The sequence below is a fragment of the Danio rerio genome, chromosome 5 (assembly GCF_052040795.2).
Source record: "Danio rerio strain M-AB ecotype USA chromosome 5, GRCz13ab, whole genome shotgun sequence".
Taxonomy (NCBI): domain Eukaryota; kingdom Metazoa; phylum Chordata; class Actinopteri; order Cypriniformes; family Danionidae; genus Danio; species Danio rerio.
Window position 1 is genome coordinate 33,559,005 of NC_141025.1, and position 21,643 is coordinate 33,580,647.

General features: G+C 37.7%; 1 protein-coding gene and 1 long non-coding RNA gene across 12 annotated transcripts in view; both read right to left on the reverse strand.

Annotated features, from left to right (window-relative positions):
* The window catches only part of ntmt1 (N-terminal Xaa-Pro-Lys N-methyltransferase 1), a 47,180-nt gene extending 27,995 nt beyond the window's left edge, over positions 1-19,185 (reverse strand). The window contains exons 1-2 of the mRNA XM_087251603.1: positions 19,058-19,185; positions 3,976-4,121 (exon numbers count right to left, since the gene is read on the reverse strand). Of these exons, the coding sequence (XP_087107729.1) occupies positions 3,976-3,992 (17 nt within the window). The 5' untranslated portion in view covers positions 3,993-4,121; positions 19,058-19,185. The remainder of the gene's footprint in view (positions 1-3,975; positions 4,122-19,057) is intronic.
* LOC147844026 (uncharacterized) overlaps positions 9,580-21,643 on the reverse strand; it is a 197,511-nt gene continuing 185,447 nt past the window's right edge. For 5 of the 11 annotated variants that reach the window (XR_015491339.1, XR_015491343.1, XR_015491342.1 and 2 more), the window contains 2 exons: positions 11,730-11,839; positions 9,580-11,307 (listed from right to left, as the gene is read on the reverse strand). This is a non-coding gene — a long non-coding RNA (uncharacterized LOC147844026). The remainder of the gene's footprint in view (positions 11,308-11,729; positions 11,840-21,643) is intronic. The other 6 variants (XR_015491347.1, XR_015491341.1, XR_015491338.1 and 3 more) reach the window with 5 other exon arrangements.

Sequence of the window (21,643 nt, forward strand, 5' to 3'; positions counted from 1 at the left end):
ATATATATATATATATATATATATATATATATATATATATATATATATATATATATATATATTTAAGTAGAGTTGCATTTTTGCTTCACCAATGGGCTACTGTATATGCGCAAAGACTTTCCATTTTCAGTCAGGCACCCCAAGGGGTTTCGGTGAACTGTCTTTCCATTACAAAATTGTCATTTTTAAGGTCAGATTTTTTTTTAAAATCAACAATCTTCACTGCCTGTTAGATATACGATAGGAAGTGGGTTTCAGATCGGACAAGAAGCACTGCATTAAATTCCATTTCCCCCAACATGTCTTTAAAATATGACAGTATTTAACCCCAGTATTTTCAATTGAATTTCTGCGCTAACCTGTTGCTACTCACAGCGCTAGTGGTTACAACAGTCTTTATTCTTGTTGTACTCCTGAACAACTAAATGTATGCTCAAGTCTATTTAACTGAATGTATTGTAATTATATTACAACATCGATGCTGTAAAAACAACCTTGTGAAATTGAAAATAGTGATATTAAGCTTTCACAGAAGTTTATCGTTTGCTTTAAAGAGCACATAGTTTCCCCTTTTTTATGAATTAATATTAATATTATGGTTCTTCTGAGTGTGTCAGTTTAGGTTCGGTTCAAAACACAATTCAGGTTTTTTTATTATAATGTGTTAAAAAGTGTTATTTTGGGGGTGTGTACACAGCTCGCTCTTTAAGGGGTGTGTTACTTCACATAAAAATTTGTTTTAAATTCCCGCCTAACGTAACAAGGGGGCGGAGCCAAGAGCTCCCTCGCTCTGTGTTTGGCAACAGACAGGCAGACAGAGAGAAGCAGCATGAGTGAGAGGATCAGCATTTAGCCGTACATGTGCAACTCTGACACTGACCATGCAGAGAGTACACAATCATTTTTGTCTTTATATAGTTTTACAGCCAACTGTGTGCTAGTTTAAAGTTCCGAGCTTGTACACCGAGACAAATAACCACGCACACGGAATTAACTTTGACTGAGGCACCGGTTGAGCCGCTTGGAGACATGACACAGCACATCAGACTGTTGTGTGTACCCTGATAGAAACCTACGTTTAGAATTCCAAAATGCATGGTGCTGCGTGGCACAATGCTGCGTGTCGCCGAGAGGCGCTTCTGGTGTGCGACCTGCAGGCAAGTTTCTATCTATATAATCTATCTATATAATCAGTTATTAGAAACAAGTTATTAAAACTATTATGTTTAAAATTGTGTTTAAAAAAATCTTATACCTGTTAAACAGAAATTGGGGAAAAAAATAAAAAGGGTGGCTAATAATTCGGGGGCGCTAATAATTCTGACTTCAACTATATATATATATATATATATATATATATATATAAAATGGTTTCCGCTACATTCAGCCTTCCATGGCGGGGTGCCACGACAAATTTGATCCCGCCACAGCTACATTACAGCTTTTCATTCAAACATTCAGTCGTGTTTTTTTTTAATAGCGGGTGATAATTGCACCAAAACGTATTAAAAGGTAAGTGAATTATAATAGCGCAAACTTTTCTGTAACTGTACTAATGCTGTGCATCATTTGTTTACCCTTTATGGTGACGTGCTGATTGACTGACTGACTAACTGACTGACAGATGCGTGATGCAAGAGGCCAGCAAGCACGACCTATAGCCGTTTCACTTTACTTCAGGACGCATTAATACTGCTCTGTAGATCTATTAGAGACATTCATAAATATTCCTAGCAAATCTTATAAATGTTGGAGACATACTTGTTACATAAACGCACTAAATCGCTCTTCAGCAGTGTTTATTTGAGAGCGCACAAGAAGATCTGCGCTTGAGGGGGCGTGCAAGAAGTCTTTTGCACAAGCAGAGGAAATTGGCATGCAAGCAAAGAGATTCGCGTGCTCAAAGGCTATTACATAAACGCAATCTCGACTTCTAATTCTGCTTCACGACATTTGTCATTGAAAAAACGCCACAGGTAGTTGGTAGATCTGTGTAAAAATGGCCTGCCGCCGCCACAGCTGGACAAAATCCTAGAGGAACCACTGTATTATGTATATTGCATAAAAAGTCAGTATTTGCTAGTTTAAATTAAAAAAAATCTAAAACCGTTACATGGATTTTTTCACATAAAATTGTACATGTTTGGTTTTTTAGATGTATCTAGGTAAAAAAGTTTAAAGAAAGATTTTTCACTGTTACAGAGATAAGGATATAAATTATGCTTGCCTACCAAATAGAGCTGTTCACAGTTCCATAAAGACAATTGCTCCTAGCAAAATTTTAAATATAAAACAAACAAAAAAATTATTATCTTGAATATTAATTTATTTGTAATAATGTAATTAATTAAACACACAATTACACACCCGCATGCTGTGGCAGCAGTGCCATGTGTTGGCGTCCTGTTGCAGAACTGCGGCCTGTACGTGCAAGTATGTGCGTGTTTGTGTGCGTGCAGAGGATCGATCAGCCATCGCCAGCACCAGGGCCCTTAGAGACATGAGGCGGGTCGAGCGAGGGGGGATGGATGAACAGAGAGAGAGAGTGAGCAGCAATAGCAGCAGCACAGCTATTCAAGCTAACTCGTTATGTCCAGGGCTTATTGGAAAACAGTCCGACTGAGGCTCGGCACTGAAATTAGTTATTGATCTCAGCCTTCCCATCCCCAGCCTGCCTCTCTCTCTCACCCTCCTCCTCTTCCCCCTCTGCTTTGGGACCGCAAAAAGCCTCTTCTGCTGATTCCAACTCTTTTTCATTTGTTCCCCTCTTCTTCATTCACCATCCATACAGCACTTTTCGTTACACATATTTGTCCGTGTTTTACGTTTGCTGTCCTTTGTTTCCTAGAAGCAGCGTTTCGTGGTTTTCTCTCTCGCCTGATCGGTTAACCTGCCGATTTCTTTCTCCCTTCTCCTAACTTCTTCGCTCTCTTTGCCTACCCATCACTCTTTTTTAATTCTGTTTTCTTTCCCATCGACTGCGTTCCCTCTACCCCGTCTTGCTAGCATTCCCCCCTTGTTGTTCTTTTCTCATCCACGAGTGACTCTTTCTTTTCCATTGCTCTCTTTTTATTTCTCATCTTCGCCTCCTTTCTTTTAGCTGCATCAATTCTGCAGTCAGCTGCACACGCTTGTTATGATTTAAAGGAGAGAGAGAGAGAGAGAGAGAGAGAGAGAGAGAGAGAAATGAAGGAAAAATGCAGATGTAATTGGTGAAGTGAGGGGGAAAAGAAATTAAAAACGTGTCATAATAGCTGCTCTGTAATCCCAGAAAACAGACACCTTCATATACAAAACATATACTGTACAACAACAACATGTAGTGCAAAATGTATTGTGAGAGATACTAAAGCAGCAGGAATGGTGTTAAACTTGAAGATAAGTTTGGTTTTTAGAATTAAAAAAGGCAAATATTTCTGTGATGACAAAGCTGATTTTTTAAAGTAGCATAATTACAAAGCTTGATAAATTACAGTTTCAGGACTTTAAAGCTAGTGTGCATTTCAAGGTCTCAGCTGTTTTGTAGGTGAAAGACAAAATGTGCCATTTTAATGTCAATATTTTCAACCCAGCCTCATTCTGATGACGTACCTCTGTATACATTTCTGGAGAGAGCAAACTATAAACCAGGAGCTATGTTTATTTGCAGTTTTTGTTTTTGCAAATCCACCAGAGGCCGCTGTGTAGGCTATTTTAGATCTCACATATCTCTCGCGAGTGCCATCTGCGGCTGCTGTTGACTGCTGACTGACCAACCAACCAATCCCCCTTACCTTAACCCAACCAATAGTATTTGCAAAAGCACCGACTGACCCGCCCACCCACTTTCCTAAACCCAATAGCAGTCTTTTGAAAAGCAATCCAGAAAAAGAAAAGCCCCTGCCTGATTTTTACCATGTTTTTTTAGATTTTACCACATGCTCACCCTGTTATTTACTAGTTAATTTTATTTTTTGGCTTCTGTTTTAGACTTACCCGCTTTCTGAATCCATTCTTTATTGAACTCGAACCCCATCGTCACGGTTAACTCCACTCTGCGTTTCAAGTCCGACGTCCGTGTTGAACTAACTGGACAATCTGGTACCAGCGGCGCAGCCTTCCACATGCAGGTAAGTTGTCAGCTGGTAATCAGGAAAAGGAACATCATCATACCGACCGATTGCATTCATTTTAAAGATGAAATGCAGTCATACATACTTCTGGCTACATAATTTGTGATCTTCAAAAACGTATATAGCTGCATTTTCAGAATGAGCCTATGTTGAGACATTTTAATTTACAAAGTGATTTTATACACATAGAAATCATTAAAGTGTGAGTAATGTGTACTTTAAATAAAATACGGGTGATAATGTTCTATTTTGATTCTGCCTAACGTATTTATTTGTAAAAACAAAACCGCTTCTTATTTTTTGTAACACTACATTTTGTTGATTTTGGTGATCCTTTATTTACAAGAATGATTCACTCAACCCAGGTTTATTCTGAAAACGTACCTCTATATACATTTCTGGACATCGTGAAATGCATCACAGGAACTACATTTTTTCTGTAGTTTTTGTTTTCATGAATCTATCAGAGGTTGCTGTGTACGCTTTTTGAGATCTCAAATTTCTCTCACTAGTGCCATTTTTGCCAGCTGTTCTTGCTTAAATCCACCAGAGGTCGCTGTCAACTGATTGACCAACCAACCAACCAACCGATAACCCCACCCACCCCTCCCTAAACCCAACCAATAATGTTTTCAAAAGCACTGATTGACCAGCGCCCACACACTTCCCTTAACCCAAGCGAAAGTGTTTTGAAAAGCAATCCAGAAAAAGAGACGCTCTCGCAGCAGCTTGATTTTTACCACATTTTCAGATTTTACCACCATTTTCACCCCGTTATTTACTTGTTTGTTTTATTTTTTGGCTTACCTGCGATTTGGAACCATTATTCACCAGACTCAAACCCCATCATCACAGTCGACTCCTCTCTGCATCTCAAATCCTCTGACAAATGCTACGAGCCACTGGACAAACTGGTAACAGCGAAAAAACTGTCCACACGAAGGTAAGCAATCAGCTGGTAGTGCGAAAAAGAACTGCATCATACCACCTCCATAGCGTTCATTTAAAGATGAAATGCAGCCATATTTTCCTCTGACTACATAACTCACAATCTCCAGAAATGTATATAGGGCTAAATTTTTAGAATGGGCCTATGTTGGATTTACTTTACTTTTGTTATTATTATTTAATTTACATGTTTTTGATATTTTATTCATATTTTAACCACCCAAATAGATAATTCTTTTGATTTATTTAATCTCATTTCATGCATTCATCCATTTTCTTTTCGGATTAGTCCCTTTATTAATACAGGATTGCCAAAGCGGAATGAACCGCCAACTTATCCAGCAAATGTTTTGCGCAGCGGATGCTCTTCCAGCTGTAACCCATCTCTGGGAAACATCCATACACACTCATTCACACTACGGACAATTTATGCTAAAACATGCTAAAAAGGTTGTGCTAGTTAACATTTTTGTAGAATTTATTCTTTCCAGGATTGTATGTTAAATCGGATGTTTTTGTAACAATATTCTTTACTGATTTAATTCATGCATCCCTGCAAAGTACACTTGAATCTTACATTTTGTAAAAATGTAACATTTACATAAAACAAATATAGAAAATACATCTAAAGCTGAAACAATGTTCAAAAAAACGATTCAAACTCCCGACCTTCCTCCTGATGAGTTTGTCTGGATTTATCTGCAGGCAATGTAATTTCATTGAGAGTTATGTAATTGTATTAGCTATTTATTATGGTATTTAAAGAATGCTAAAGAAAAAAAAACTGAATTTTACCTAAGCTAAACACATTTTGACTAAGTATAGTAGTTGCAATCTTTATGTCTTTAAAGGGATAGTTCATTCAGAAATGAAAACCGTGCCATTATTTACTCACTCTTGTTTGCGGCATAACTTTCACAGTCTTTTACAGTATGGAAACATAACATCTAACACCTTTTGTATTCTTGAGTTTAAATGCCACAAAACACTGTTGCTTTAAAGCTTTTTCAGATGTACTGTTTGTCTACTGTTTGTTACGTTTCTTTCTGGGGCTCACACATGACTCACTTTCATTCTTGAGTCACATGAGCTTTAACACGAGGACAGAACATTCAATCAACATTCTTAAGGTAGTCTGAACAGGTCAGGCCAGAGTTTCTGACTCAAGTTCCCAGACTGCATTGCTTTCTCACATCAACAGCATCAGGAAGACAGCTTGAAAAGGACTTGACTTCTCATTGGGTCAATAATTGAAGTGTCAATGACTCATGCATAGATTACAATAGGACAACAGTACAGTCTCAGATGCACACTGAAGTGATTCAGGCAGGCGATGGGGAAGAGTCTGTGCTTGGCAACAACACTGCTGGCTCATTTATCCCGCTCTTGCCATTTGGCTACCAAACCTACATTTCTCTGGGAAAACAGTTGTCTGATTCTGTTTGTCAGGGTTCAGACTGAGGTTGCGCAAACGAAAGAGATTTTGTACATCAAATTGTACGTCTCAGGAATAGGAGGACTCTCTCTCCATACTTTTCTTTATGGAGAGAGAAATCTAGGCTAGTTCAGGGTAATTTCAGGGTGGTGGAAATTTATTACTAAATAAAAACAAAACATTTATGTTTATCTCTACTAAATCTCTATTAAAGGGCCATGAAATCCCCCTGTTTCAGCAGGTGTTTTCACACCTCTACTTTGAAAAAAGTCAGGAAAGTGGGCGGGTCCAGCTCTGTTTAGGGGGGAGTGTCGGAGGAGGGGAAAAGGCAAGGTCCGTAAAAATTTGCATAAAAATGTGAGTGTCGGTTTAGGCACACGCTGATTTTCACAGACAAACAAACACAGACGCAGGGGAGAAAGACAGTGACTGTGTTTACATGGACATCAGTAATCGAATTATATGCCAAATTATTTAATGGTGGACTTTAACTGCAGTTTGTCTCTTTCATTCAGAAACATTTAATTCATGCCCCTCGTGACAAATGAGATATTTGATTTGAGGAACTGCTGGAAGCATGTATCTTTCATGCAATGTTTGTTACCGCACAGAGAATGAGAGGAAAAAACCCTCCGCATTTCTCTGTAGCTTAGATGCACTCGGTAGGTAGCGTCAGAAAGCCGTGTGTGTTATTCCACAAAATGTGGTGAAAATCGTACACAACGGTAAGTTTGGTTGTGGTGCTAAGATGTTCAGTTCATAATATTGTAGTGATGTTAACGTACGGTAAACTTTAGTAACTTAAAAATCATTTGACTAAGGTCCATCTTTAAACACTGAAAGAGTACGGCTGATAATTCGAACTAACTTTGCCTCTGAATGAACAAAGACCACTAGTCGCCTACTTACCAAATCTTTAGAGACAGGACAATCAACACCAACTGGAGCCGCGTCTTTATTAAAGGAGACGATCTGCAAATCCGGATTTCACCGTTTCCAGATGAGAAAAGCTCTCGGGTAAACAATGTTCCTTAGACATGTATTTCTGTCGAGTGTCGCGTGCACTGTAATCCACACGTGAGTCCAGCTGCGCTCTCATAGAGGGAAAATGAAAACAAAACCTTCACGGCAGCAAATTATGAAAGCAACACTGACTACCCATATCTCCAAACAATTCATGTTCTCCCACTTGGCAACACAACATGGCGTCTCTCTGCCATCTGAACACTATAACTGGTAAAAACAGTCTTGGAAGCTGTCATGCATATTAATGAGGTTGCACCGCATACACAATAGAGCGCAATGATTGGTTTGAACCAAGTCTTACTCATGAATGAATGCAGGACACTCAGAGATGTAATAGGGAACTCTCAGGTACAGACGTCCAGTCTACAAGCTGGAATACATGCTAAGATCTCATGGCCGTGACGCAGCTTCAAAAATTTATTTCAAACCTGAAGTACGAATTTGCTCGAAATAATGCAAAAACAACCAATTTTCACTTTTTAGTAAAAGATGTTTCCTAATAGTGTTTTTATCAGTGTGGGACACATTTACAACTGTCAAAAGCTCAAAAAATGTATTTTGGTCTTTCGTGACCCTTTAAATTTCCAGTTCGTTTAAGTTAAAATTAATTTTGACTCTTTATTTTTAAAGAAGTTGGGTTTCAACGTTTGAATTTTCACAGCAGTTCAAATTTTTGGGGTTAATACGTTTTTTTAAAGCAAGGATTCATTGAATTGATCAAATTTAATTTATAGTTTTATCAAACTAATGACTAGAAGACTTTGATTTTTAAATAAATGCTCATCTGAACTATCTATCCCCCAAAGAGTCCTGAAAAATTTCACAATATGTCAGCATTAATAACAGCAATAAATGTTTCTTGAACACTAAACAGACACCAAATTAATAAACAACTTTTTTTTTTCCAAAATGTAACAAGCAATGTAGCCCTGGTAAACAAAAAATACATGACTTCTTTCAAAAACATTATATATATATATATATATATATATATATATATATATATATATATATATATATATGTGTGTGTGTGTGTGTGTGTATATGGTATATATATATATATATATATATATATATATATATATATATATATATATATATATATATATATATATATATATATATATATATATACCATACCATACCATACCATACCATACCATACCATACCATACCATACGAACCTTTGTATATACAGTTGAAGTCAGAATTATTATTCCCCCTTTAAATTTTTTTAACAATTATTTTAAAGATTATGTTTAACAGAGCAAGGAAATTTTCACAGTAAGTCTGATAATAATTTTTTTCTTCTGGAGAAAGTCTTATATGTTTTATTTTGGCTAGAATAAAAGCAGTTTTTATTAAAAAAAAAAAAAAAAACATTTCAAGTTCTATTATTAGCCCCTTTAAGCTATATATTTTTTTCGATAGTCTACAGAACAAACCATCGTTATACAATAACTTGCCTAATTTTACTAACCTGCCTAGTTAACCTAATGAACCTAGTTAAGTCTTTAAATGTCACTTTAAGCTGTATAGAAGTGTCTTGAAAAATATCTAGTCAAATATTATTTACTTTCATTATTGCAAATATAAAATAAATCAGTCAAAAGAAATGAGTTATTAAAACTATTATGTTTAGAAATGTGTTTAAAAAAATCTCTCTGTTAAACAGATATAAAAAACTAACAGAGGGGCTAATAATTCTGACCTCAACTGTATATATCACATTACATTATCTGTTTTTCAGAATTTGCCCCAGGAGCTAAGTTTTTTGTTGTTGTTGCAGTTTTTGTTTTCGTGAATCTAATAGAGGTCGCTGTGTGTGCTTTTTGAGATCTTAAATTTCTCTTCCGAGTGTCATTTGTGCCTGCTGTTCTCATGTAAATCCACTGAGAGACTCGCTGTTGACTGACTGACTGACTTATCGACTGACCCACCCAACCAATAGTGTTTTCAGCAGCACTGTCTGACCCACCCGCCCACTTTCCTAAACCCAACCAACAGTTTTAAAAAGCAATCCAGAAAAAGAAAAGCTATTGTCAGATTTTTTCCACATTTTTAGATTTTACCACATTCTCACCCTTTTATTTACTTGTTGATTTTTTTTTTGGCTTCTGTTTTTGTCTTACCCGCTTTCTGGAACTGTTCTTCGCCGGACTCGAACCCTGTTGTCAACTCCTCTCTGCGTCTCAAGTCCATAGTTGAGCTACTTAATATACTACTAACAGCGGTAAAAGCAGTCCATATGGAATTAAGTGGTCAGCTGGTAAGAGCGAAAAGGAACGGTGTCGAACTGTAGCATAATTTGCGATAAACAGAAATATAATTAGGGCTACGTTTTTAAAATGATGGAAATCTTACTCACTTACTTAAGTAGTTTAAAACTTTAATGACGGTTTAAATATTGCACATGTTTACATGTACAGTATTTATATCGCCTCCAAAATTTGCACAACATCTGTAATGTACTGGTCAGCATTACTGTTTCTTGTCCTGTCTTGTCTTCTCCTTGTTTGCACTAAATGTTGCACAAACCTATTCTTATTTCATTTATTTTTATTTTATTTTATCTTATTTTATTGAATTCTCTATTTTTTATAGTAGTGCACAGTCCTGTGTTTTGTTGTCAATTTATTTTGTTTGATGTAGCACCTTGGTCCTGGAGGAACATTGTTTCGTTTCTCTGTATACTGCACTGTATATTGTTGAAATCGCAATAAAGCCAACTTGACTTGACTTTCTTTTTCTAGTGAATTTATTTTGAAGACATTTTGAAGAATGTTGAAGAGGTTTCCAACATTCTTTTGTGTGTTCTACAGAATTAAGAGACTGTAGAAAGGTGAGTAAATGGCAGAATTTTCATCTTTAGTTCAACTATTTCTTTAATACTAACAGCTTTGCCATTCTGAGGCTGATCTCAGAGAGAAACTCCAGAGAAGTAGAAGTTATATTTTGGAGTCAAACAGGAAGTAGTAACTTCAGCTCAATTAACCCGTAGGCCTCCTTCTCTTAGTGCTCCAAACGCTCCCACTCTCCTCTGATCTCTCAAGGCTGGGAAACTGAGCTCTGGGAGGAGAAAATGAAGGAACGGGAACAGTAAAGGGGGTTGGTGGAAAACATGGGAACAAAGCAGGAATTTAAATGGAAGCCCTCAACCCCCCTCCTCTCACCCTCCTCCTCCTCCCTCCGCACCCCCCAGCCCAAATGCCTCCCAGCCCCCGCCGTTTCATGCGCCTGTCAGGGTTCTGCAGTGCGGGGGTAGCTGAACAGCCTGGCTTCAGGGGGAGTGTGGTACGATAAGGGTCTTCACAGCGTGTGTGGACGTGGGATGTGGCAGGGAGGGTGTTTTAGGGTCACGGCGAGAGCGAGATGTTGAGGTGAAAGGAATGTTTACATTATTGGGATCCCCCACTTGCTCTACCAAATGGGAAAAAAATCCTTCCAGGAACCTACCACATATCACCTGGCTCTGGTTTAGCCTCTTTGTTTGTGTGTGTGTGTGTGTTTGGTGTAAAGTCCATTAGCCCCCTAAATTCCAGCATGGTAGTCCAATAACCCACGTTCCAGAGAGGGGAGCTGTTCTCATGGCTAACCAAGAGTAAAGATTAACTGTAATACATGCAGCTCTATAAAACAAATGGCTTACGAGCACCTACCGGAGAAATTACCTTTCTGTTTTACAAGAGAAATGGTATACATCCTTCTCAACAGATGAGAACTGGTGATCTGTGGGAAACTGAAGCTCTTCACTTTGTTCCATGAGACAAATGTCCTCTAGAATTTCTATAACACAGGAATAGGAACCATTCAGAGCGCAAATATATCAATGGCAAAATCTATTTTTGGTCATGATTTATTATTGTGCATTATATCACAAACAACTGTAGTTTAGGGAAGTTTAAGAAAGGGACAATAAACCATTTTTTTATTTTTATTATTTGCTCTTGTATTACTCCAAACCTGTACGCTGAACTTTGTACTGTGGGCCATTAAAGAAGCTATTTTGCTTTAACAACAGGCAGTTAGTTATAGCAATTACTGAGCACCATTAATAGGAACTCCAAACATAGGCTCATTCTAAAAACATAGCCCAAAATTTATTTCTGAAGATCAAGAATTATGTAGCGTGTGATGAATTTCATTTTTAAAATGGACGCTACGAGGGGGTACGCGTTCCTTTTTTATGCTAGCAGCTGACCCCTTACCTCTTTATAGATGGCTTCCCCACTGTTACCAGCTTGTCCAGTAGCTCGCTATGTACATCGACGGACTTGACACGCAGAGAGGAGTTGACTGCAACGACGGGGGTTTGAGTCTGGCAATGAACGGTTACAGAAAGCAGGTAAGACAAAAGCCAAAAATTAAAATAATCAAGTAAATAACAGGGTCAGAATATAGTAAAATCTGACAATGTGGTAAAAATCAGGGGACTTTTCTTTTTCTGGATTGCTTTTATAAACACTGTCGGTTGGGTTTAGGGAAGTTGGTGGGTGGTTCAGTCTGAACTTTTAAAAACACTATTGGTTGGGTTTAGGGATGGGGGTGGGTGGTGGTATCAGTCGGTTGGTCAGTCAGTCGACAGCGACCTCTGGTGGATTTACCTAAGAACAGCAGGCGCAAATGACACACGCGAGAGAAATTTGAGACCTCACAGCATACACAGCAGCCTCTGGTGGATTCACAAAAACAAAAACACGTAGCTCCTAGGACGTATTTGTCGCTCTTTAGAAATGTATATAGGAGTAGATTTTCAGAATGACCCTGGATTGGATATAACTAAGCCAGTTGAAAATGGTGGGTGAAATATGTCAGGACTGAGGCTGTATATTTGTGTTTTCTGATAATTCAGATGGAATGCAAACATATGAGTTATGTGACTTAAAATGCACAAATAAATAATATGATATGAAATTACAAAGTGTGACAACTTGTAGTGGTAAAGGTTGAGGCTGAGAAAACAACGCAGCAAGGTGGCAGCTAAATAGCTCTAAAATGAACTATTCTGTATCTCTTGTAAGCATTTCAATTATTGTGCTGGTGTTTTATACCACATATATTCACCAAATCAACTAAATTAGTTCCACGAAATGAAGTTTCAATAACTGTTATTGTTCTGTGGTGCAAAGAGCACCAATAGTTATAGGAACTATCAGAAGGTTCGTTGAGTATGACAGACACTTCTTACTTCCATTATATTTTTAACCATTAAATTCAATCAAATGAAACAGTAACTTTTGGGTTACTAACATTCTTTAAAATGTCTTGTTTTGTATTGTTTACACATGTTTGGAATGACAAGATGGTGAGTAAATAATGCCAAACTATAATTCTTTTAACTATCCCTTTAAATCAAGTAGAAATCTGATGACAAGGTTTAAGACCTTTAGTAATAACACGATAATAAAACATCCAAGTCTCAGAAATCTATGAATCAAAGAGTCACTAGCTTCTCTTCGTCATATTGTTTTGAGATTAGCCTCCTCTCCTCCTTCCACATAATAGTAACGGAACCTGAAAATGTGTATCAGGAAAGCAGTCATCTCCTTCCATGAGTTCTCTCCTACACCCACTGTTTCCCCCTATTACACAGAAGCCTTCAGGAAGTGCGTCATAACTAAGGAAGTACTTCCAGGAAATGGAGCCAAAGCACAAAAAAAGAAGGGAGGATACAAATATTCTGAATGGCCATCTTATTTTGTTGCTTACTTCTTTTATCAAAAGGTGCAAACAAAGATAAAAGTCTCACTAAGTCCAAAGATCCTTGAATATAATCACATCTGAAACCAAAGCAAAGTAGTGGTGTGACATCAAGGTAGGTTAAAACCAGTGAGATCTCAGTTGTGCAGTTGTGACTGTAAACCTGTGGTGGTGCTCTCATTTCAACTCACAGTAATGTGATTAATGTAGTAGCAGCTATTCACCATCAGGTGGCACTGTTAGTTAGGGCACTTTCCAGTGTTTTTGACCCAGCCCTTGCCCAGTACTCAGCGCTGCTAGCAAAGGAAGAGATGAAGTGGACTATTTGGCCCATAAAAAGTACATGGGCTGAGTTCAGTGACTGGAAATCACAGAGGAGATAGGGCAGGGAGCGGAGGTGAGTCAACCTCATCTGCCACAGCAGGACTCATGCTTTTAGCACCAAAGCACTCATCAACACACTTTGTCAATTTAAAAAAAATTAAAGTTGTTCCTGTTTACCAACTATAATTCTTGTAACAAATTCCATGAGTTTCTTGGATCAATGACAAGAAATTGCATTCAACCGTAATGCCTCAAAAATGTCACTGTACAGTTCTACGCTGCTCAACCTCAAGCCTGGGTTTTGTGTGTTTGTTCTCCAAGTTAAACAGCCAACCCTTATGAACACAACTTTTAGAAGCTCAAATGAAGTTATTCTACCAGACTTTATGTTGTTGGGGTGCTTTGGCGAAACGTAGAGGCATAAAGAAGAGCTGGATGGTTGTGTACTCTAGGCAAAACTGTCTCTGACAGAGTTAGCTTTAATGTGTGCTCTAAAACCTCTTCAGCTCCAGAGCAGCACCGCTCTTGTTTACCAGGAAGAGACTGACGTGGGATGTTACATAAGATTGAGTCTGCCTTTCACAAAAAGTAGTAAGGGGCAATCTTTACAACCTGCTTGTTGTATGTTAAGTAGGCTACACCAGCCTAGCAAGCAGTATCACCTTCTGTGTTGGGTGTGTGTTGTGCTAAATAGGCTGAATGTCTCTGAAGGGTGTGGCAAGGCAGGCATGTGAGTGTGTGTGTGTGTGTGTGTGTGTGTGTGTGTGTGTGTGTGTGTGTGTGTGTGTGTGTGTGTGTGCGTGCGTGCGTGCGTGTGTGTGTGTTCACATGTGTTGTGCACTCACTGCCGGAAATTTAATCCAAAATTTCTTACTACTGATATAAAATTCTTATTTTACAGCCAAGTTGAAAAGGTATGTTGTGTATACTGTAAACTCAGACTTTTTGGTCACATCAATAACCCATGATTACTTTTTTCCTATTTAAAATATAAAAATGTTTACAGAGTGATATTTTAATGATCCCTTGACTTTCTGATCAGTTGTTTTACAAAATATGTTTTAATGTTTCAATATAATGTTAATATATGCTTTCTTTGTGAATTTATGTTTTGAGTTTTTATAATAAATGTCACATCCATGACGTTGGAATTGCTCCCATACTTTAGAATAAGTCACAAACTTCTGGTTGGTCTTTCATTACTATAATTTTTAGCTTTTTTTTTTCAAGTATGAAAACATTTTTGCACCTAATGTCCAGTGGCCTTATAACAGATAACTGTGATTGACTGTTTGTATAAGAATTCTTTGTTTATATAGACTGTTCATCAAAAATTTTACCACAAAGGAAGGACAATTCTGAAGACTAAAAAAGGTACCTTTTTAGCCTGTAAAAGTTTAAAATACAGGGGCCTTAAAGGGCCTAGGGCTCAGAGAAACCAGATGTTCAGAGGCATAATATCTCAAAATGAACCAAAGTATAAACCACAATGTGGCATTCAATTCTATTAAATGTATTCATTTATGATCAGTTTAACTCCATCTGCATATCTTTTAGCTTGAAACATTTTATGATATCTCTGTATTAATTTTCTTTTCGACTTAGTCCCTTTATTTTTCTGGGGTGGACACAGAGAAATGAACCGCCAACTTATCTAGCATATGTTTTACACAGCCGCAACCTGCCGCATATATATATATTAGTAAAATTGTAATATCAGGCTATAAACACTGCTCAGCATAAAATAATATTTTCTTTTAAATTATTATTTTCTACAGGATGCTTTATAATAATATTTTTGTGTATATAGATTAGATTAGTCGGTACCAAAGACAAAATTGGGTCTAACAAAAAAAATTTAAATCACAGTTCAAAAATTACTACACCCAAAATAATATGTGGGAAAAATATTAAATACAATTTTAATTAACAGGAAAAATTAAGAGAAACATAATATAAAAATATATAAAATGTTTTATTATTTTGCAATATCTCCTTTGAAGTTAAATGTAACATCTTTCTATTCCTAAAGATCTTAAGTGACCAAACTCTTCATTTAATGGATATGCCTGTTCAAAAAAATAGTTTTGTTTAAACGCACCAAAATAAATTGTTTACATTCACTGAGAAATGGTTGAAACAATATTAATTCAAGGGGTGAATTCATTTATGTATATATCCAATCAGTGGATCTCTAATAATATTATACTATACTATACAGTGGATCTCTAACAAAACAGTTCAAAATAGTTCTAAAGTTCTAACAAGGGCAATACGGTGGCGCAGTAGGCAGTGATGTCGCCTCACAGCAAGAAGGTCGCCGGTTTGAGCCTCGGCTGGGTCAGTTGGCATTTCTGTGTGGAGTTTGCATTTTCTCGTGGGTTTCATCCGGGTGCTCAGGTTTGCCCCACAAGTCCAAAGTCATATGCTAAAATTGTCTATAGTGTATGTGCGTAAATGAGAGTGTATGGGTGTTTCCCAGTGATGGGTTGTAGCTGGAAGGGCATCCGCTGCGTAAAACATATGCTGGATAAGTTGGTGGTTCATTCTGCTGTGGCGATCTCAGATTAATAAAGGGACTAAGCCAAAAAGAAAATGAATGATTGAATGAAAGCTCTAACACTTAAAAAAAAATTCTTAAAAAATTGGTCTTATAAATTAGTCCTGGAACAAATTTGTGTCAGAAAGTTGGTGCTGCAGTCATGAAGTGTAATAAAGTGTGTAATGACTTTTACCCAAGATCCCACAGGGATCACATAGTACATGCTGATGCACAATATATTGGTGATGCTATCATTATCTGCCAATAATTTTTTACTTAATATTATCTGTATTGACATGATATGTAATTAATTTATTGGCAGATTCATTATCTATTTTTTCTGATGGTTGTTCCAGTTTAGATGTGTGCTGCTCACCATGAGGGTCTTGATCAGTGCCTTGGACATGATATAATACTGCAAATGTGTGCTTTATAAGAATCTTCGTCAGAAAGAAGACATGATGTTGGCAGTGTTTGAGTTCATCACTGAAAAAAGACAGGAATGAGAATGATTTTGGGATAATAAAGACCTAGAAGTTTTCTTTAATGTCACCTTGTTTTCTATGGTTTAGAATCTAAAATAATATTCATTCTCCACCACATCTGTGTTTTGTTATCAGCCACAGAAATACATACAAAGATTGATCTGCTTACACGAGTTATTGACTTTCAACAAAATAAAAGAGTTGCTGATATCAGATCAAATTTCCAAATTGTAAAAGATGTTAAAAAATGTAGTTTGTGTCTGTATTGATCAGATGTAATGATCAGATGTGCTCCAACATTAGGCACATTCAAATCAAGACTGAAAACACATATGTTTATCTGTGCCTTTACTGAATGAGCAATATGCTATGTCCAACAGATCGCAATATTATGTATTATCAATTTTATTCTTTGTTTTTATTTTATTTTAATTGTCTCTTTTATTCTTGTTTTATTACTCAATGAAAAGCACTTTGAATTACCAGTGTTTATGAAATGTGTTCTATAAGTAAACTTCCCTTGCCTAGGATTCAAACATTGTTTATGTACTGTAACAGGGAGACCATATTGAACATAACACAATTGTTATTACAAGTCAGTACTTTTTATTTTAAGAAAAAGTAAAAGAATTAATTTTTAAGCATTTTATGTGCCTACAAAGACAATAACACCAGCAGAAGCAGTGTGTGCATTTTAGCTAGCTTCGCAATTATGCCAAATGTTACTGTGTAAACAGCCCTATTTCTTCAGTGTTTGAAACTACCCTGGTATAAATAAGCATGGAGAGTAATGTTACAATACTTAATTTTATCTATTAAGGAATATTTTTTTATAATAATGTGAATGTTATTTTTCTATTCTAACATTTAGGTTAATGTTTAGAGTAAATGCTGCAAATCAAATTAAATGAGGTATAAATAAAATGTAGACTTTTAAAACAGAATTTGTAGTAAACTGATTCTTTCATTCATTTTCCTACGGCTGAGTTTCTATTTCAGAGGTTCCCACAGCAGAATTTACTGCCAAGTATTCCAGCAGATGTTTCACGCAGTGGATGCCTTTTCAGCTGCAATCCAGTACTGGGAAACAACCACACACACTCATTCACACACACACACTACGGACTATTTCGTCTATTCAACTCTCCTATACCTAAAGTTGTTTAGACTACTATATGTGTTTTGAGAGTGGGGGAAACCAGAGCACTCTGAGTAATCCCACGCCAACCTGGGGAGAACATGCAAACTCCATACAGAAATGCCAACCGGCCTAGCCTGGACTCGAACCAGTGACCTACTTGCTGTGAGGCGACAGTGCTAACCACAATTAAACCTTATTATTTATGCACAGAGACTAGGCTACATCCACACAAAGCCAGAGCTATCCTTTTTTTTTTTTTAATTCTGTAATTCTTTTACAGAGATATGCAAAAATGAGAAAGGCACACAGTTAAACCTCGCATGCTACATACAAATCACAAAGAAGATGAACTTGGGCTGGGCGATTTGGCCTAAAATCAAAATCTCAATTAAATAAACATTTTAACTCGACTGTAGTTAATAACTGATTATTTTATTTTTTGCCCTCACAGTTCACTGACAGGTTTTGTACAATAGACATGCACACATATTACAAGTAAGTGATTTCTGAATGAATTACTTGATATTAAATTACTGAAGGAAAAAAAACTTTTATCTATTATTATTTATTGAACATCGACTATGAGAAACTGTAATTAAAACACACATTGCCTAAAACCAACAGTCTAACAACAAGCTAAATTGACCGTAGTGTATGTGTGTGTGTGTGAATGAGTGTGTACTGATGTTTCCCAGTGATGGGTTGCAGCTGGAAGGGCATCTGCTGCGTGAAACATATGCTTGGTGGTTCATTCTGCTGTGGCAACCCCAGATAAACAAAGGGACTATGCTGAAAAGAAAATGAATGAATGAATTTTCTAAAGTAGAAATTAAGCAGTATTTTAAAAAAAATTAATAACTCTTGTATATCCTGATAATAATATTTTAAACAGTGCTTTTTTGAATCTTCTGTAAACAAATATTTTAATGTAAATTATAATTTTGTTGTAACAGACAATATGCCATCTCAAGGCATATCTGGCGCAGCTTCCAATCTTCATCAATTTAATGAAAACGTTCAATGTGTAGTTACATTTTTTGAGAGGTTTGCGGGTATACAACCACACGAAGGCTGTGCCGTACCATACCTGTGCATTCGACGCAGAAGTACAAATCAGCCTTAATACTGTGTTCACACCAGATGCGGTGTGCGTGGATAAATCATGCTATTCGTGTGTAAATAGACGTGTGAACATTTTGAGTTTACTCGCTTCATTCGCACATCAAATTCACTGAGCAATAAACATGGATTCACGTCATGGGCAGGGTATCTGTCTGTCCGGTAACTCTACATTCATTGCCAAATAGCTAACATGGATTTTATTTAGAGAATAGCTGTGTTAACGTGCTTTAGGAAGGCTGATAATCAGCGTCGATTCTTTTGAAGCCTTGTCTGAGTCCACTAGATCCATTCAGAGGTGCACCCAGCCCTGTGAGTTCATCTCCTCTAGAAACTGTACCTGGATCATGGAAGCTTTCAGCGGTGCTTCAGATTGAGCCAAGCCCAGTTTGATTAGATATTGACCGGTGTCGGCAAGAGGATTTTCCCCCGGGACACCAACAACAGGCACTACGTCATAATCATGCCCCTACATAACGCATTGCAAATGTCCACTGAAGTTTAGATTTTCCAACTCGAGCGATTCAATCGCAAAAAAACTTTCAACTGCTGCAGCTCCATTTGTGCGAATCGCATCATTCAATTCGCCTTATTAGTGCGTATCGCGACACAGGATGTCTATTCGCATCTTTCCATTGACTTAACGTGTAAATCACTCTTGCTTGATGCTTCATCCGCATCTGGTGTGAACCCAGCATAACAGTGCAGGGTCATGTGTCTCCACACAAAGTGGGAAAAGTCATTGAAAAAAATGACCTGTAAAAAATTTGACCGATTATAGATTCTGAATGTCGATTTTGATTACTTTTCAATTAGTCGCCCAGCCCTAATGGCGAATATTTTTTTGTTAATTTATTACGCTTAATAGCTGCTGCAGCATGAATGTGTATATACAGTTGTCCACTAATGTTGTTGTCGCTGTTACCTGTAGTAGTGCTGTCTGACTAGGGTCGATGTGTGGGCTGACGACACCATTGTTTCACAAAATATACGGTTTGGCAGTTCACATGAAAATGCTATGGCCTCGTTTCATTCTCCCAAAAGATGTATTAATGCCTATTCAATTTAGTTTTTATTTATTTATTTGTTTTTTTGCGTCTCTGTGTGGATGGGGCATTAAATGTTTAATGTTAGTTAAACTGATGACGTAACAATTTACTGTGCGTTACAACACATCTCCGACCTCCAAAATACACAATGGTAAGTTTTAAGATCTGATGACATTCGCTGTAAAACAGCAACAACACAGAAAATCAGGCAATTTTTCATAGCGCTATCGTTAATGTGACTCTCTAAAGTAAAATTGTCCTCTCTCCCCCTCCCTTCTGGTGAGTCAAACTGTAACATTTCCTTCTCCATCTCAACTGCTTCGCTGTTTCTCTCTCTCGCTCGCGCGCTAGCTCTCTGTTTGGAGATTAAATGGGCATCCTGCCAGTTTTTCATATTTCCTGGCAGCAAAGGGGCCAGCCAACTTCCTGGAGGGGAGGGGCTTACTGAAAGGTTACATTTGCACAATGTGCCTATGGAAAAACACAGAACAGGAGAGAGGGGAGGGGCAGCAGGGGAACAGAGAGGGTGAGAGAAAGGGAGGGGGAGCTTGAGAGAGCGTTAGGCAGCTTGGGCTAAACTAAACGACTCCACCATTCTGCTGTGCTCGGGTAATGGAAAAAGCCCTCCAGGGGAATATTCAGCATGCAAGAGTATCGAGTTGCTCTCCATCATTACAATGCTGCCTAACACCCCCCTTCACCCCCTTTCGGTCCCTCCCCCGCAACAGCCCCCCACCCACCCCCTCTCCTCCATCCGAGCTTCATTTTTCCCTCCTTTTTCTCCTATCCATGCGTCTGTGAAATAGAAAGGCTTTCTGGGAGGCTAGCTGAGGGCCAGGGAGGGAGGTTGTTTGAGCCTAGCCTATTTGAAGTTGGTGTAAAGGTGTTCATGCACCGGTGTGTGTTGGTGAGCTGGTTGGTTGGAGCTGCAGTGTAGTTGCGCTGGTTCACATGCGAAGGAAACAAGCATCCTTGTCTATTCATAGAATGTGATGACAGAGAGCATGAGCAATGGAGATAGAATAAAGAACAGTTACTGTTAAGTAATTTCGTTAATTAAAGCCTTAGTTAGAAGAATCCGGCTTGGAATGGCCGAGAAAACGTGTTGTTACACCAAGATAAATGCTTAGTATGATTGAATGTTTTCATCTGAATGAACAGCTGTTCTACGACTAGACTGTCACAAACATTTGTCAGGAATTTTTGTTGAGGATTTATTTTTGCTCTGTGTTGGGCTTTGTTGAGATTGGACAGTATAGTGAATTGACAGGAAATTAAGTGATAGTGAGAGCTGTACGGGATCAGGAAAGGTCCCCAAGCTGGGACTTGAACTTAAGTCAGTGAGGCAGTTGCTTCAAAGCATTGGATTAACAAAAAATACAAAATTACGTAATGGGTGCTGCACACCAAATGAGAAGCACAGCACCTTTAAAAATGGAACATATTAGTGGTGATACACAGCGGCTGGTACCTAACCCCAGAAGCATGTTTAAGAGGGTGTTAACATGGTTATCTTTTGTTGAAATTAAAATGAAATAAGTTTAATTGATGAATGTGATCTGGTTCACGTCCTAGATGGGCAAGGTGGCATTTCTGAGTGGAGTTTGCATGTTCTCCCATTGTTGTGTGTGTTTCCTCTGGGTGCTCCAATTTTCCTCACAGTCCAAAGACATGCAATATAGGTGATTTGAATTGACTAAATTCGCCTTACTGTATAAGTGTGTGTATGAATGAGAGAGCGTGGGTGTATGGGTGTCTCCAG